The sequence below is a fragment of the Nothobranchius furzeri genome, chromosome 2 (genome assembly GCF_043380555.1).
Source record: "Nothobranchius furzeri strain GRZ-AD chromosome 2, NfurGRZ-RIMD1, whole genome shotgun sequence".
In the NCBI taxonomy this organism is placed as follows: Eukaryota; Metazoa; Chordata; class Actinopteri; order Cyprinodontiformes; family Nothobranchiidae; genus Nothobranchius; species Nothobranchius furzeri.
The window spans coordinates 54,164,495-54,182,048 of NC_091742.1; the positions used below are offsets into that span (position 1 = coordinate 54,164,495).

General features: G+C 42.4%; 1 protein-coding gene across 1 annotated transcript; it reads left to right on the top strand.

Annotated features, from left to right (window-relative positions):
* The first annotated feature begins 910 nt into the window (after nucleotides 1-910).
* LOC107377354 (gastrula zinc finger protein XlCGF8.2DB) lies at nucleotides 911-17,270 on the top strand. Its single transcript, XM_054747783.2, has 3 exons — nucleotides 911-1,104; nucleotides 6,040-6,142; nucleotides 15,536-17,270. Exons 2-3 carry the CDS (start codon nucleotides 6,133-6,135, stop codon nucleotides 16,543-16,545), a joined length of 1,020 nt encoding a protein of 339 aa, XP_054603758.2. The 5' UTR covers nucleotides 911-1,104; nucleotides 6,040-6,132; the 3' UTR covers nucleotides 16,546-17,270.
* Nucleotides 17,271-17,554: the final 284 nt, after the last annotated feature.

The window sequence follows — 17,554 nt, forward strand, 5'->3', positions numbered from 1 at the left end:
TAACATAAAAGCTAACAGTCTAAAAAACTCCCAAATTAAGGAATTATTTACTAATGTTTTTTTCCCTTATATATCCAATCCAAATTCCATCTCACATCTGTTCTCCGGTGATCAAAACAAAGAGATCAGAAAAAATTACCTAAAACTTCCCATTCCTCCCAAAGCTAAGGAGGTCCACTACAAAATCCTCTCTGGTGTTTACCCTTCCAAAGAATTTCTCAGACGTCGCTTCGCTATTGATGATAATTGTTGCTCTTTTTGTAATGGGGATATTGAATCAACAGAACATTTATTTTATGACTGTATATTCTGTAAAGCCCTGTGGAACGATGTGCACTACTGGCTCTTCCCTAAGATCCCAAACTTACTTGAATTTTCTAAAAATGATATTATGTTTGGTTCTCTAAGAAAAGAAAAGAAGCTTGAAAATGTTTTAAATGTAATAATTATGGGCAAATTCTTCATTCACAAATGTCATTTTCTGAAAACAAAGCCGTCTTTTTTTACTTTTCACAAAGAACTCCGCCTCCTTTTCTCATCTGTTAAATTTATGGACAAAAAACAAGCTCTGGATTTGAATCATATGATTGTTGAACTACATCTGTTAGAAAGCCCCTAAGGTGTAACTCTTTTTTAATGTTTTTTTTAATTATCTGTCTTTTTGTTCATTTGTTTGCATATTTGTTCTGTTTGGGGTTTGTTTTTATTTTATTTATTTGTTGTTGTTTGTACTTCCTGTTCATTATCCTTCTTCTATATGCTGGAATTCAGCCTGTTCTGATACTATCTCATGTTGGTAAAACTGATTCTTTGTAGAGATTGCCATAAGTGTTGCACATTATTGTGCAAAAAACCCTGCAGTTTCCTCTTACATGAAGTAGCCAATCGTAGGAGAGCCCTTCTAGCCAATCAGAGGAGAGAAAGGCGGGACCTTCCTTGGACGTTCTAGTGACGCTCCGGTACGGCTTGCTAGCGATTAATTGCTATTGCAGCATAAATATTTTCATCAGGCTGTGGAAACTTTATCCTCCTCAACAACTTGGTGCGAGTTTGTTCTAGAACCAGAGAAGATATCCTGCGGTCTTCGTAAAGCTCCAAAATCAGGTGAGCGTTCAGAACAAAGTGTTCGGGGAGAATCAAGATGGCGGAGACAAAGGATCGACCTTTGCAGGCTCCGGTTTTTCATACATGTTTTCTTGTCTTTAAACAGCAAAAATAAAGCTGAAGCACTCAAAACATTAAGATAAGGTTACAAAATAATACCTTGACCAGTTATTTTTTAATAACCATACTTAAACCGAAAATCACCGTAATACGCCGACCATCATGCCAGATGACCGTGACTGCACTGCTGACGCAGGTGAATCTGATGCCACAGACGACCATAACGGAGGAACCAGTGAGGAACGCCGATGACAAAACATCAAGTCCTAATCCAAAAAAGCTCAAATAAACCCGACAAAAAATACATAATTCACGGTGGAGTTTCAAATGAAGAAATTCTATCCAAACTAATTCGAAGACCAGGATGCACATCTGACCTGGTTTAAACGCAAAATAGAAGAAACTGTTCAAAATGTGAAAAAAGAGATCCATAAAGTTAAATATCAAGTGATTCGACTGCACTGAACAGTGTTTGGAACATGCTCGCTACAAAAGAAGGGAGAGGTGCTCGCTGCAGAACCACAAAGGCGGAGCTGCACCAGAGTCAGCCCCGCCCACTCACGCAAATAGCCTAGCCCACTGACTTCTTCTGTTTGTTTTTATTTTATGCAAACTAACCTGACCCACATGAATTACGGCTGTTACTAGTTTACAAATGTTAATGCTATGTTCTATGCTCCAATTAAGCAAGATAAATATAACTTGCTACATGACAAAGCCTGAATATATCCCGAAAAGAAAAGGTTTCTTTTAGCGAGCGAATAACTGTCCATAGCCGCTCCAACAGAACCGGCCTACAACAGCATTTAAGGACAATTGTTTAGTTGGCTCTGGTAGTCTGGTGGCAAGATCGTCAAATTTAAGTTTTGCTTTCCCCTCAGCTGATGCTGGTTCGACTCTCGGTGGGGTCGGCAGCAATCTATTTAGCCAGCTGAAACATTTAATTTGTTTATTTTAGTTGTAATGTTCTGCAAAATATTTATGTCTCTAAAAGTTATTTGAATTTGGTCGTCCCTAAACAGCATTTTAGTTGAAACTCTGCTCACAAATGGACTCACACTGGCTAAATAAACGAATAAAAAAAGCACATTAGTCATTATGCTGTAAACGGTATACCAATGAATGGTTAAAAACATAGTACTGGCAAGTGTAGCTAGAAAAGAAGAAAAAAGTTTGCGCCGCTACCGGGAGGCGAACCTGCACAAAATTACATCCCAAGCTGACTGCACAACCACTTCACCACTACATCTGATACGGAGCTAGTGGCGTCACATGTGATTGTGCCATTCAGTGTGTTTTTGTAGATGGGATGTATGGTTTTTTGGCGGTGTCTCAGTAGAAGTCATATCAGAAATAATTTATCAGAAAATTCACAGAATATCCAGATTTGAGAACCAAGACCCGACCCGCTTCGGAGGAGAGGACCAAATTGAAGCTGAGATGGGAGGAAAATGCATGAATGAGGCCAAAAATGGCTTTGGCGTATTTCTTATGAGGAAACGACAATATAACATGATAAAAAGTTCTAAAAGTTAGATTTTTAATTATATGGAACCTTTACAAAAACTGTTCAATTAACCTCTCAACTCAAGTCCTCAGTCTTGCATTTTAGATGATAACACCCTCTTTGGTTCCAGAATGCTATTAAGTCTTACAACTGGAATGGGCAGGGCTGACTCTGGTGCAGCTCCGCCTTCTGGTGCAGCTCCTCCTTTGTGGTTCTGCAGCGAGCACCACTTGAAAGAAGGTGGACTATTCGTCTCGGGCTTCCTGAAAAGAGGAAATCAAAGAAGTTGTGGTCAGCATTCTTACCTTAGTTTTGTCGGTGTCGGTGGACAAGCTCCGCGATGTAGTGGACTCTGTTCACCGTTTGGGAAGGAAGAACGACGAAGCCACTAACGGGAAACCCAGGCAGGTGATTACTCTGGGGTGAGCGCCATGCGATTAAGTGTGGAAGGTTCTAAAGAAGCCACGGTCTGTAAGGAGATGGGTATTCGGTTCAAAGATTCTCTCTCCAAGGAGGAACGGAGAGGCGACTCCACCCTAATCCCTCAATAAATGTAGTCTAAAAAAATCACTTTTGTCATCTGGCTTAATGTGCAACCAAACCCCCATAATTCTGCAGCAAATTTGAAGCCAACACAAAAGTGACAAAAATTGCAGTTCCACGCTCATCCGCTAGGGTCTGGCTGCAGCAGTGATAAAATCCTCATTGACTCCCACGTTAAAAATGCCAATTTCACAGCAGAAATGTTTACAGACTGGTTAAAAAACATTTTAGGTTTGTTTATTATTATAATCAGCTGATCAGAACCAAACCTTTGGATCTTTTATCTCCTGCGTTGTTCTGAAGTAGGGCTGCAACAACGAATCGATAAATTCGATGAAAATCGATTACTAAAAGCGTTGGCAACGAATTGCGTCATCGATTTGTTGTGTCGCACAACTCTTCCAAAAGCGCCCTTCCCGCCCGCCGTTGCACACAGACCAGAGCAAGTCAGATCAGCGCGAGGGAGAGCCGCAGATCAGCGCGAGGGAGAGCCGGCAGATCAGCGCGAGGGAGAGCCGGTACCGGCAGATCAGCGCGAGGGAGAGCCTGCAGACTTGCGCTGCTGCAAACCGGTTCCGCATTGTTGCGCAGCGATCCAGGCAGCTGCTTCCAGCGCACGGTCCATTCTCAAAGTGGCGCAACCAAAAAACTATAATTAGCTCACGATCGTTCTCGTCTGCACATGTTCTCTATTTTCTGTCTTATTTCTGCCTGAAGCGCGCTACTGCGGAGCTCATCACCTGTGCTGTGGTGATGTCACCTCACGCAGCATCGAAAACGCGCTCTGCGCTTTGCGGTCAGGAGATCTTTGATCTGCTCAAAAGTAACTGATGAGGTGAAAAGGTAAGAATCCAGGCAACAGATTTTCTGGAGAATTATGAGGAGATGCAGGAAGATGAGAGACAGACAGGACAGGAAAATAGTTAAATAAAAACAAGAAAACAAAGTAAAATGTAAGTAGATTTATCTCCACTACACGTTTTTACCAGTAAAAAACAATAAGTTATACATGTCATATTTAAACATCTGATACAATTCAGATCACCTTCAAAACTCATCACACATCCAGGGCCGTTTCAAGACATTTTGGGGGCCAAGGCAAAATGCCCCCCCCCCCCCCCCCCCCCCTCCATAACTGGGCTCCCCAGAAGCCTCTGTGTAATTCATACCCTCTCCAGCAGTGTTAGTTATACAGTGTTTATAAAAGCCCCTCAGACATTACTGACATTCTAATATTATCAGATGAAAAACTAAATTATCAGACATGCTGTCTCATCTGCTGCTTTTCTAAACCCGCAAAAAGTAACAAAACCATTTGAAAGCCACTATCTGTGGATTCTCGGAAAGTTTCCATGGAGTGTGTGACAACTTATTTTTTCATTGATCCTATCGTCTAATCTCACAGCTGAAACAAGCATCCTTAATAATCTGTGCACAGGAAGCTTACCGATGCTGTAGTAAAACAAAAGGTATAATAATTTATTATTAATAAAACCTTGTTGCAGCACTAAAGCATAAAAATGAGATTTTTCATTAAATATGCAAAATATTTACATATGAATTGTTTTAGAGCCCTTTTATTGGCAGAATCTGATATTAATTTAGTTCTTACAAAAAATGGGTCCCAACGTGGTTTGTGTGGCGTTGCCATAGTGTGATGTCATAGGCACAGATTCCCTGTCCTCTTGTTTGGAAATGGAAATATGGTCACCCTACATTAAACAAACTGTCCACCCGGGCTTTTGCGCTGCACAGAGACGCTTCGTTGCCTATGACTGAACGTCAGTTGAGAGTCAGTCTCATGCAGACTGACCAATGAAGAGAGGGCCTCAAGTTAAGACCCTCTCCTCATTGGTCAGTCCACACGAGGTGGGTCAAAGGTTACTCTGGGCAGGTTACGTGTTGTCAGGCATTCAAGTATTGAGTATATTTACTGCATATTACAGTAAAATATTCTGTATGTGACCACATTATGGTGATCCTTGGGTCGTGATGATGGAGCCCTTGAATATTGTTGCCCAGGGTACAACAAAGTGTTAATCTGGCCCTGGTTCCGCCGTCACATTCCCGCAGAAACTGGTTGATCACACCGGGGCCAGACTACTAGCATGTGGTTTTACAACCACAATGTCCTCGGAAGCAAAAAGCTTTTAAAAGGGAGGGAGGAGTCCTAACTGTTGCTGCAGGCGTGTTGTGTGAGAGTGCAGTTATATACTGGTTAATATATTTTTGGGTTCAGTTGCTTTCATGTGGCCTAATGTGAGTCTATTTGGGATCATTGGAATGATCAGCAGCATTTCTTGATGTGACTTTATGGCTTTTGCCCAGGGCATCATCGCAAGGAGGATGGCATTCATTTACTTTTGTTTTATTTGGTATTTTTTCAGTCATTTTTGGAAATAGTGATCAATTTTGATTAATTCACAGCCTATGTTTAATTACATTTAAAATAAATGTCAACAGATGAGATCAAACAAAACAGATGAGAATTGCCCTTAAGCTGTTTAACTTGGACCAAGCATTTTAGGTCACAGATAGATGTAGCTTAGGGTCTCTGTCTATACACCTTATAAGACAATTTAGGTGATGGCATGTTGTTTTTCTGCTATTGAACTGTTTTCTAATAATGTTGTGTTAAATAAAGTGAAGGAAGGAGAGAAATAACGTTTCCCTAGCAGTTTTTAAAAATTTCCCCATGTAATTCGATTAATCGATTAATCGTGTCGAGACCCCGTCCGATTAATCGATTATCCAAATAATCGTTTGTTGCAGCCCTATTCTGAAGCAGCATCTTAATCATTCCTCCTGCTTTGTTTCTGTTGCAGCTGTTGGCTAAACACGGCTAAAGAAAACCTGCTACCACTTCAGGATCTGGGTCTGATTCATCGTGTGTTCTTCATCATCTGGGCTTGGACAGAATGGATACAGGTGTGTGTGTGTGTGTGTGTGTATATTGGTTAAAGTGGACATGTGGACATTTCCATATTTTGGGGACATTTGACTGGTCCACACAATGCAAAGCACCGTAAAGCTTGGTTTTGGAGGTATGGTGTGAATTAGCTTTTAGTTTAGATTAGTTTGGGTTATGGTTAAGTACAGAACACCACTGGTTAGGCCTAGTGGAGTCACAAAAATGAATGAATTAAAGTCAATGAAAAAAGTTTTCTTTTTCTGTCTTTTTATATTGTGCCTCAAGGTAAAAATCATGAGGCGTTTCACAAAAGCAAAAAAAATTAAAGTATTATCAGGTTTTCAGTTTATTTATTCAGATTTTTGAGCATTTGCAAAGCATGTTTCTCAGCCTGAGATGTGACTTTTGAATGAGGAAACAGATGTTTGTTTCTATGTTAAATCTTCCTAAATGTTTAAATTGTTTTGCACTTTTATATTGTCCTAAGGACTGCTGTGAATGGAGAGCTTTTGAGGGATGGGCAGGTTGTGTCAGGCACGTTTTTGATTTTAAAAAGCTATTATCTGACATCTTCTATTTATCGATGAAAACAAATCAATACGAAATAATTGTGATGCATCAGGATATCGAATTGAATCGTTGACACAATAATCGTAATTGAATCAGGAGACAAGTGAATATTCACACCTAAGTTTTAACAGGAAATTACATACTTTTACCTGCATGTGACTTTTATTCTGAAAGTTTCCAGATGTTTTACACGAATTTTGTCTGAATTCCTGTCTGGTGCAATCTAAACTGCAAAGTTTGACATGTTTGAAAGCGTAGCACGTAAAAAATACACTCAAAATGTAATGATAGCATCCCCTTGCTTCTGGGTCGTGTCCAAAACATTACACTTTGGTACTGGTAGAAAGTAAGTCGTCCACTATAAGGACGACTAACTGCCACGTCTAAGCAGCCAACCACGACTCACTGGGGATTGAGCAGACAGCAGGGACACGCAAAGACACACACAACATGTATACCAAGCATCGACATAAATATACTGGACATCTCCTTTCTATAGGCTCCAATATCACGTTTTTGAGGCCAAATGGGAGGTTGCCACCACCGCCATTTTGACCGTGTCACAGGTTCCGTCAAGCCCAGACAATTCCACAAAAGGGAAGAGAGGAGGAGCTGAGGGTGGGGCTGTAAGGCTGGGATCAACTGACGACACCCGGTCGAACTAGCTACAAGCTAACCCTGGCTAGCCCAAAGCTAACGCGGAGGTGGGAGCTAAGCTAACGTAGGTAGCAACCTAGCTACAACCAAAGTTAACTGTGCACAACACCAGAGCTTCTGAGTCAGAGATACGCCGGGCTGACCGCTGGGTAAAACCGGGTGGAACACACAGGTAGGGCTGCAACAAACGATTATTTGGATAATCGATTAATCGGATGGGGTCTCGACACGATTAATCGATTAATCGGATTACATAGGGACATTTTTAAAAACTGCTAGGGAAACGTTATTTTTCTCCTTCCTTCACTTTATTAAACACAACATTATTAGAAAACAGTTCAATAGCAGAAAAACAACATGCCATCACCTAAATTGTCTTATAAGGTGTATAGACAGAGACCCTAAGCTACACCTATCTGTGACCTAAAATGCTTGGTCCAAGTTAAACAGCTTAAAGAGCAAGTCAACCCCTACCAGAGTCTAACTCCACTCCCGCTTCATGTTTGAAAAATGCAACACATGCTGTTGCCTGGCAGACCGAGAGGGCGGAGCCGCTAACAAATACACACACACTCAGGCTCACGACAACATTGTGACATCATAATGTACCAGTTTACATCATAGCATACTTCTTAGCCAATAGCGGTGGCAGATTTAAATTAAAATACAGTGCAGAGTTTTTACCTGACAACGGCACAACACTGCCAGTTTTAGGCAGAATATTTAAATTTTAACTAAGATGCACTGAAGTGCCAAATTATTGACGACACGTGTCTGCAGCACGATTAGACTCTAGTTTATTTAGTTTATCAGCAAAAAAAAGTTTATTTGGGGGTGACTTGCTCTTTAAGGGCAATTCTCATCTGTTTTGTTTGATCTCATCTGTAGACATTTATTATAATTGGGGATGTCCAACAACTAATTTTTAAATGTAATTAAACATAGGCTGTGAATTAATCAAAATTAATCACTATTTCCAAAAATGACTGAAAAATACCAAATAAAACAAAAGTAAATGAATGCCATCCTCCTTGCGATGATGCCCTGGGCAACTGCCATAAAGTCACATCAAGAAATGCTGCTGATCATTCCAATGATCCCAAATAGACTCACATTAGGCCACATGAAAGCAACTGAACCCAAAAATATATTAACCAGTATATAACTGCACTCTCACACAACACGCCTGCAGCAACAGTTAGGACTCCTCCCTCCCTTTTAAAAGCTTTTTCGCTTCTGAGGACATTGTGGTTGTAAAGCCACATGCTAGTAGTCTGGCCCCGGTGTGATCAACCAGTTTCTGCTGGAATGTGACGGCGGAACCGGTTCGCAGCAGCGCGAGTCCCCCCCCCCCCCCCCCCCCATCTAATAGCGTCGCGCTTACAATTTTATAGACTTTTTTTTTTAACGAGCTTAGGGCATGTCTAGCCTGTGTAATAATCCGGGGCTTGGGTGAATCACTTTTGAAAAGTTCTTAACTTACCCGGACACCGAGCTCTCTCCTTCCTCGCTGATGATTCTGACATGCTTGCGTTTAAGACGCTGCATCATCACCGTAGTACTCCCGTGCCATGCTAAGTCTGACCTACAAACGTTGCAGGTAATGAATGTCTTCGCCTGATTTAACTGAAAATGCTCCCAAACTTTAGAAGTTTTTACTTTTTTGGGGTCTCGCTGCTTCTGCCATGTTCCTCTTACAAACACCTGCCGACTCTCCACTGGTCTGCGCGCAACGGCGGGCGGGAGGAGAGGAGGCTTTTGGAAGAGTTGCGCAACACAACGAATCGATGACGCAATTCGTTGCCAACGCTTTTAGTAATCGATTTTCATCGAATTTATCGATTCGTTGTTGCAGCCCTACACACAGGTCTCCCGAGACCTCCACAAGCCGGCAGCCGCACAGCAGACAAGCGCCGCTGCGATCTGTGATGCACAGAGCTGCCGCTGGGGAGAACCGGGTGGAAAGGTTTCCATCCCAGAGCTCCACAAGCCGGCAGCCCGTGCATCAAACAGAAGCCGCGATCAGACAGAGATACTCCGAGCTGCGGGGAGGGGAGAAACGGGTGGAAAACATCGGTCTCCCGAGAGCTCCACAAGCCGATAGTCGGAACCCAGCTCCACCAACATGTTATATTTCAACCCATTTTCTAAAGTGCAGCATTATGTTAAATGCACTGGGTTTTACCCTATTACATTTAAATTTCATGGTTAAACAGTACATGTTAAAATCTAAGCTCAGCTCGGCAGTGACCTAAAATACATAAATATAATTTTACTTACCGAAAAAAATGAAGTGGAGACTCCTTGGACGCTCTATTAGTGCAATTAATGCCACAGCAAGTCATTTTGTCCATCAATTGCACAAAAAATATCCAAAACAGAATACACAAACACAGAGACTCAAAATCCTGGAACAGCTTCCAAGCCAGACCGAGGCTCTACTGAGGCCTTTCCACGGAGCTAGCTCTGTGGTCACGTGGGTCTGATGCTCATTAATTTAACAGAATTTTAGGCTTTTAATACACTTAAACAGAAGAGTGAGAAAAAAATTCACCCCCCTCAGAGTTGTCATGAGTGTAAACTAGATAATTTAAACCAAAAACATGTTTTAGTACCAGGCTGTAAACATGTTTATTTCTGCTGTGAAATTGGTATTTTTAACATGGGAGTCAATGAGGATTTGCTCGCTTCTGACACCAGCCCCCAGCGGATGAGGGTGGAACTGCAATTTTTGTCACTTCCGGTGTCAGTACAGGATCTGCTCGGGTGCAAGATCGGCTCGGGGTCCTTCGACTGCCAATGACGTCAAAGTAGGGTTGTCACGGTATGAAAATTTAACCTCACGGTTATTGTGACCAAAATTATCACGGTTTTCGGTATTATCGCGGTATTTTTTAAACGGTGTTCAGGGGTGGACATTAACTTCAAAACCAACCGGCCAGCCGGGCCGGTAACTCTGAATATTTACCGGCCCCGCCAAGAATCTACCGGCCCCGCTGGTCAGCTGCCAAAACGAGTCAAAATAACAACTGAACCGTTTTAAATGTAATAAACCTTTATTTTGTACACATTCACAAACATAATAACGTATTCAAGTTTGAATTTGTTTGTTCCCTCAACAAAACACAATTTTGTCGTCGCATACTTCCGGCATACAACGCAGTACATCACCAACTCCGCTTTGCTGTATTCGAGCCATTGGCTGTGTTCGAGATGAGCCAGTTCTGTGCAGATTAGACCAGCGGTGATCGGCGAGCAGTGCATGCCGGTTTTGTGTCCGACTTGACGCTGACTTGCTCTGACGTCATGCATACGTAGGCAACGATAACCTCGTGAGATCAAGGCGGCCGCAGATTTTGGAGCAAGGCGCTGCAGTTGCTCTCCCTCAGCTGCAAAACATAGAGGATGATGGGAAACGCCTGGCTCTCACCTGATCTAAGATCTGATTGGTTCACATTTTGATCCAAACATCCGGTGGTAGAACATGAAATGTTAGTTGGTCACATGAATTCTGTAAATCATGTTACGTTGATGATGACAACAATATAGGCCATAAGGAGAAATGTGTTTTGTGTTCTTTTGTCACGTTTCCTATGAGCACACTGAAGCTACAGCTGCTAACCTTTACTTATTATTACAGTCATGTTTTCATATAGAATATATGATATCCACAAGCACGTGAGGATGTGTTTCAGCTGCTAACAGGCACCAGAATTAAAATTGAAAATTGAACAAGTGTGAATGCTAACGCGATATCTTCATCCATCATGCAGGGAAAAACTAGTTCGTTCTCTTTCTCTCTCTCTCTCTCTCTCTCTCTCTCTCTCTCTCTCTCTCTCTCTCTCTCTCTCTCTGTCTCTCTGTCTCTCTGTCTCTCTCTCTCTGTCTCTCTCTCTCTCTGTCTCTCTCTCTCGTAGAGGAAGAGAGCTGAGGAAATGGAGGACACCAAGTAATTAAAAGAAAAAGCTGAGCCGAGGCGCGCCTCGAATGGGGAGCGTCTGATCTGAACTGAGGAGTGGCGAGCAGCGGCCGGACTTCGTGAGCCATTCGCTTCTCGGCGCTTCCGCGGCCGGTGTGTCCCCGGCGTTAAACGCCGGCTTTCAGCCACTCCCCCTGCTGCTTCCGTCTGTTTTCCAGGCGAGCCGCTACTCAACTCAAATACGGCCATTCTCCGCGCCTCCCGTCTTATTTAAACCTCCAAGAATCATTTCACCTACGCACACGCTTCTCTGCTTCATACCGTTTCGAACTGTCTCGCTTCTCCTCACCAGTTTTAAAGCGTTTTGCCGGAGATTTCATCAAGAAATCCAATCCCTGTGGTGGCGCGATCTTCCTGCGTGCTTGTGTGTTTCTAGCGTGGTTCCACTTCGTCTTTAATAGTGAACTTATAGTTCACGTGACAATAACTAGAATCGTGCAGTACGTGGCTAGAGGCGCGCAGGTTCACGCGCGCGAAACGAAAACGGCAGCTTCCTACAGGGCGGGGCCATGATGTAGGTGAAAGCCGGTGTGTAAATGACAAATAATGCTTGGGCGCCACCCGGGCGGTAAGTCGTCAAGTATTTACCGCCCGGCGAGAAAATTTAGCGCCATTGGCGCTCAGGCGCTTTAAAGGTCCACCCCTGGGTGTTGCATATGTTCAGAAAGCATTGATAGTCCTGTTCTACACAAACTGAAATAGTTCTGAAATAGTTTAACAGTGTTTATTAAACCTAAAATAACACGAAGCCTTAGCAAAAGTGCAACTTTTCACAAGTAAAGGAACAAATAGCTTCTTTTTCTGGAACATGTTACAGTAGTCAGTGCAGGTTTAAATGATACAAATCCAAACATTCGAAACATAAACAATATGTAAACAAATCAAAGAAACACCACTTGTTTTCTCATATACTTGTTTTCTTCATTATCAAAATGAAAATCTAAAACTCCAGTCCACACTTGACTTGAGCGCTGTACAAGTCAACCTTAAAAAATATGTATTTAAAATAAATAGCCACTTTAAACTAATTACTAAAATAACTACTACACTATGTAATCAAATCCAAATGTTCAAGTATAAATGGCATTGAATAAGTAAACAAATCAATGACAAGGAACTAATTGTATATTTCTCTTCATCATCAACAAATAAGATGCTTCATCCAGCAACAGGGTGTCCGTGACACGGTTTAAATGCTGGCAGAGGACGCTGCGGCTGCAGTATATAGTGACTCGTTGCATTCTCTCTCAACCAAAAGTCCTCACGTCATGCATTTAAGCTAAAACGCTAATGTTAACTTACCTTGCACTGGCTGTAGAGACGTGGGTGATGGTCACGCAGATGTGCCATTAGATTCGAAGTGTTGCTGCCTTTTGCAGACACTTGTTTCCTGCACGTTCTGCAAACGGGATAGCAGTCTTCTATTAACTGTCCCTCAGCGTTTTTCAGAAATCCAAAATATGCCCATACTTCCGATTTAGTCTTCTTTGAGGGCTGATGGATGTCCTGGGCGCTGCCGTCTCCTCCTTCGGCCATTATTTCAGCTTCAAAGTTTTGGTGCCGTTGCAAACTAAAAAGTGCGTGTGCGCGCCGCGGGAACTTCAGCTGAAGCGACGGTGGCTGGTAAGGGTCACCGCGCTGAAACCGCGGCCACGGTAAACCCACCGAGATAATATAGTTTTTTAAAAACTGGACGGTTATTTTTATTATCAACTTTTTTTTACCGGGGTTTACCGCTATACCGGTTACCGTGACAACCCTACGTCAAAGTACGGCAAACCCACTCGGACAAAATACACTACACGTCTATACTGTTGGAAAGAATTTAGCAGTTTCGTTATTAAAATAATGTTTCTTAAGACGTAAGTTTGTGTTTATAATGGTATTTGTAAAATAAAACACTATATTTTATTCATAATGTTGAACTCCTCTTTGAGCACATCCCTTGAAGAATCATAGGTATTAGCAACACCTGTGAAATTGTATTTGCAGGAAAGAAGTGTGTCCCGTTTATTTAAGTATTTTGTTAGAGTTTTTGACGTCTTGTCCATGAGTAGTTCAGTTACGCTCATAGCTGCTAGCTAAAACTCTGGAATTAAAAGTTTTCTGGCTTTACTAAAATACCTGTCTGTACTTATTTGATTGATGGTATTTTTACTTTCTATTAGACTCCAAATGTAATCATTTGGCACGTTTCTAATTCATTATTTGCAATAATGTAATCGGCGATATTAGCATTAGCATTCCTATGGGTTTTTCCATGTATATTAGCATTGCGCTAACCACCCGCTGCCAAATTGCAGCCTTTGAGATTAGAAAATCTCCTTTTGTCACATCGCAATTTAATTGCACATGCAGTTAATCGTTCAGCCCTAATATACATGCAGCTCTATGCTAAAAGTGTATTTTCAAAGAGGTAATGATGGATTTCTTTGTAAAAGTTGTCCATCTTTCCAACAGAAAGATTTGCCTGGACCAACGTAACGTGATAACAACGTAACGTGATTACGTAATTCCGTAAGGTTCATGTTCAGCCACTCAACTACTTGGACGTCATCGGCAGTCGACGGACCCCGAGCCAATTTTGCACCCGAGCAGATCCTGTACCGACACCGGGTTTGACTCAATTTCAGAGCTCCATTGTGGGGGCTTGATACCAAGTAGTTTCTATGGTTACATTGTGATTTCTTGGTATTTAATTTTGTAAGAAATAAACTTTATTGTCTTTATCCTAGTGAATCTATCATTAATTCAATGGACTAGTAGTAGCACATTCAATGTCAAAGAGAGTAAAATATTATGAGGAGAGGGAGAACGTTTAAGTGGTTAGCAGCCTTTCCATGAGGCCACCACAGCTCAGCAGAACGTCATTGTAGCTTCTTCTGGGGAGAAAAACACTTAGAAAAAAAAGTTAACAGCTGAAATGGCATGAAATAATGCATTTAAGAGAGAAATTGTAGAAGAAAGTAATCAAGTGTGGAAAGTGGTCAGTGTATCCTCCAGCAGTCTAAGCCTATAGCAGCATAACTACAGAGATAACTCTGGATAACCTAGCCTTTTAGATGGAGGCATGTTGGAGGCAGGGCAAGGGAGAGTCGTCTTTACCTACTGTACACTCCACCTCCCTCTACTCCCCCACTTGTCCAGATCTAGGCTAACATCAGATTTTAACCATAGGCCCTATCAAATAAAAATGTTTTAAGCCTAGTCTTAAAAGTAGACAAGTCGTCTGCCTCACGGACTAAAGCTGGGAGCTGGTTCCACAGGAGAGGAGCCTGATAACTAAAAGATCTGCCTCCCATACAAATTTGAGATATTCTGGGAACCACCAGTAAACCTGGAGTCTGAGAGCGAAGTGCTCGGTTAGGAACGTATGGAACAATCAGATCACTGATGTATGATGGAGCTTGATTATTAAGAGCTTTATATGTGAGAAGGAGGATCTTAAAATCTATTCTGAATTTAACAGGCAGCCAATGTAGGGAAGCTAAGACAGGAGAGATATGATCTCTTTAATTCTAGTTAGTTAATTCTAAGTTATTTCCTGTTTTCAGCATCAGTTCAAATCTTAATAATAATAATAATAATACATTTTATTTCAACAGCGCCTTTCTGAACACTCAAGGACACTTTACAGAGATAAAATACACAACAATAAAAGATAAAACAGCATAAAACAAACAGACAGATTGGAGCAACAAGAGTAATTATTGGAATGCTAGACGGAACAGGTGAGTTTTGAGTCTGGTTTTAAAGAGAGTGAGGGAATCAATGTTACGGAGGTCAGGAGGGAGTGAGTTCCAGAGCTGGGGAGCAGAGCGGCTGAAGGCCCTGCTCCCCATAGTGACCAGATGGAAAGGTGGGACTGAGAGGTGGATGGAGGAGGAGGACCTGAGGGAACGTATGGAGGTTGAAGGATGAAGGAGGTCTGAGAGGTACGGTGGAGCTAGGTTATGGATGGCTTTGAATGTATATAGCAGAATTTTGAATTGGATTCTGGAAGTGACTGGGAGCCAGTGGAGCTGCTGAAGAACAGGGGTGATGTGGTGCAAGGAGGGAGTTCTGGAAATGATGCGGGCTGCCGAGTTCTGGAGAAGTTGAAGTTTATGGAGGGATTTATCTTACCAACTTAACTACAGTTATGTGTGTGAATGTAATGTTACAGTGGTCAGTAATCCACATCATGTTTCTATGTTTCCTACAGATGTTCCACAGGTAGTGCTGGTTAAAGAAGCGCCTGAAGAACAGAGTGCTAGAATAGACAAACAGGACCCAGAACACTTCTACATGAAGGAGGATCTCTGGACCAGTCTGGAGGGAGAGCAGCTCCATTTGAAGGAGAAGACTAATGCTGCCAGTTTTCCATTCACTGTAGCATCTATAAAGAGTGAGGATGATAACGGGAAGCATCTCTTCTCACAGCCTCATCTGCAGCAAATAGCAGACAGAGATGTTCCAACCAGCAGCTCAGCTGACCAGATGAAGGCAAAAGCTGGTGGAGGAGCAGAAACCAGCAGGAACCCACATTTGAACCTTCACGAACACACATCTGATTCTTCAGAGGCTGAAGTTAGTGGAGATGAAGAAGATGATGTAAATCTAGACTCTAAGCCTGAAACTGGAGACGATGACTGGAATGAGAACAGGCCTTCTGAGTCAGATGTTAAGACTGTAAACAAATCGTTTAGCTGCTCTGAGTGTGGTAAGCAAGTTTTTCAAAAGTGTGATGGAGTGAAGCAACATGTTGAATCATCCAGGACAGTCCAGAAAGAACTAAATTCATTTAGTTGTGATGACTGTAGCAAAAGATTAGGGAGACAGTCCGATTTAAACAGTCACATGCAAGACCAAACAGGACAGAAGCTTTTTGCCTGTGAGCTCTGCGATAAAACATTTTGCCGAAAGAAAACTTTAAACAATCACGTGAGAGTCCACACAGGACAGAAGCCTTTTGCCTGTGAGCTCTGCGATCAAAGATTTACCCGACAGACATATTTAAACAGACACGTAAGAGTCCACACAGGACAGAAGCCTTTTGTCTGTGAGGTCTGTGGTCAGAGCTTTAGACAGAAGGCACATTTAAAAACACACATGAGAGTCCACACAGGACACATGCCTTTTGCGTGTGAGCACTGTGGTCAAAGATTTACCCGACAGACACATTTAAACAGACACATGAAAATATACCGACGATGCAATAAATTCTCTGCCTAAAGCTTGGTTTATGCTTGACGCATTCACTTGCCCCTTGGTGATGCGGCTCGCGGATGGAACGCGCTTCACAACTCGCAGCGTTTATGGTTCGTGCGGCTCGTCTCTGCGGCGAGCCAATATTCTCCCAATCTGTAGGGGGCAGCATGGAGCTCTACGGCATGCATCCAACACTACACCATAGTAGAAGTAGAAATTACTGTTTACAACATGGCATTCCAGCATTTTTAACAGCGTCCTCGTCTTTTCCGACAGTGCGAGCTATTTCTCTCCAAGAATTATTAACAACATGTTGCTCACGGTGATCTTTGAGAGCTGAATCATACAAATGTCTTTATTTACAAACCTCTGCCATACTAGTTCTTGCCAGTCCGCCATGTTTTTCCGTGTCCGACCGTCCGCGTGGTTAGAAATTTTCCTAGGTGCACGGTGCAGAAATTTTGGGCCGTGCGGAGGTGCGGTGGAGGGGCGTGGTTGTTAAAATGACGCAATTTCGCCGCGCGGACCTCGCGGACGCGTCAAGCATAAGCCAACCTTAATGGTATGAGAGTCCGCCCTCAGACTGGAAGACTGTGGATTCAAATCCTCAGTCGGGTCAGACCACAGACTTTTAAAATGGGACCCAAGGCTTCTCTGCTTGACACACAAGGGGTTTGATTGGGGGGGTAAACTAGTGCTACCATGAATAGTTGACTTGTCACGATGACAAATAAAATACTGGACTATAATTTAGTAGTCAGCGTTGTTTTTTCTATGATCCATTATTTTTTTATCTCGCCTGCTGCAGCATCTTCTGCTGCTTTCTGCCTTGCAGTTCAGACACATGCACAGTTGTGGCAATCTGGGTCAGCAACCGCTTTCTTCTTGAGGTACATGCACATCAGTGGCCATTCAGACCGGCTTTCAAATCAGCAAAGAAAGAAGACATGGCGAGCCGGTAATGTAGTTCAAGTGTTTAGGAGCATTTTCTAATGATACAGCACTCCTCTTCAGTGGATGAGTTTTTTACAAA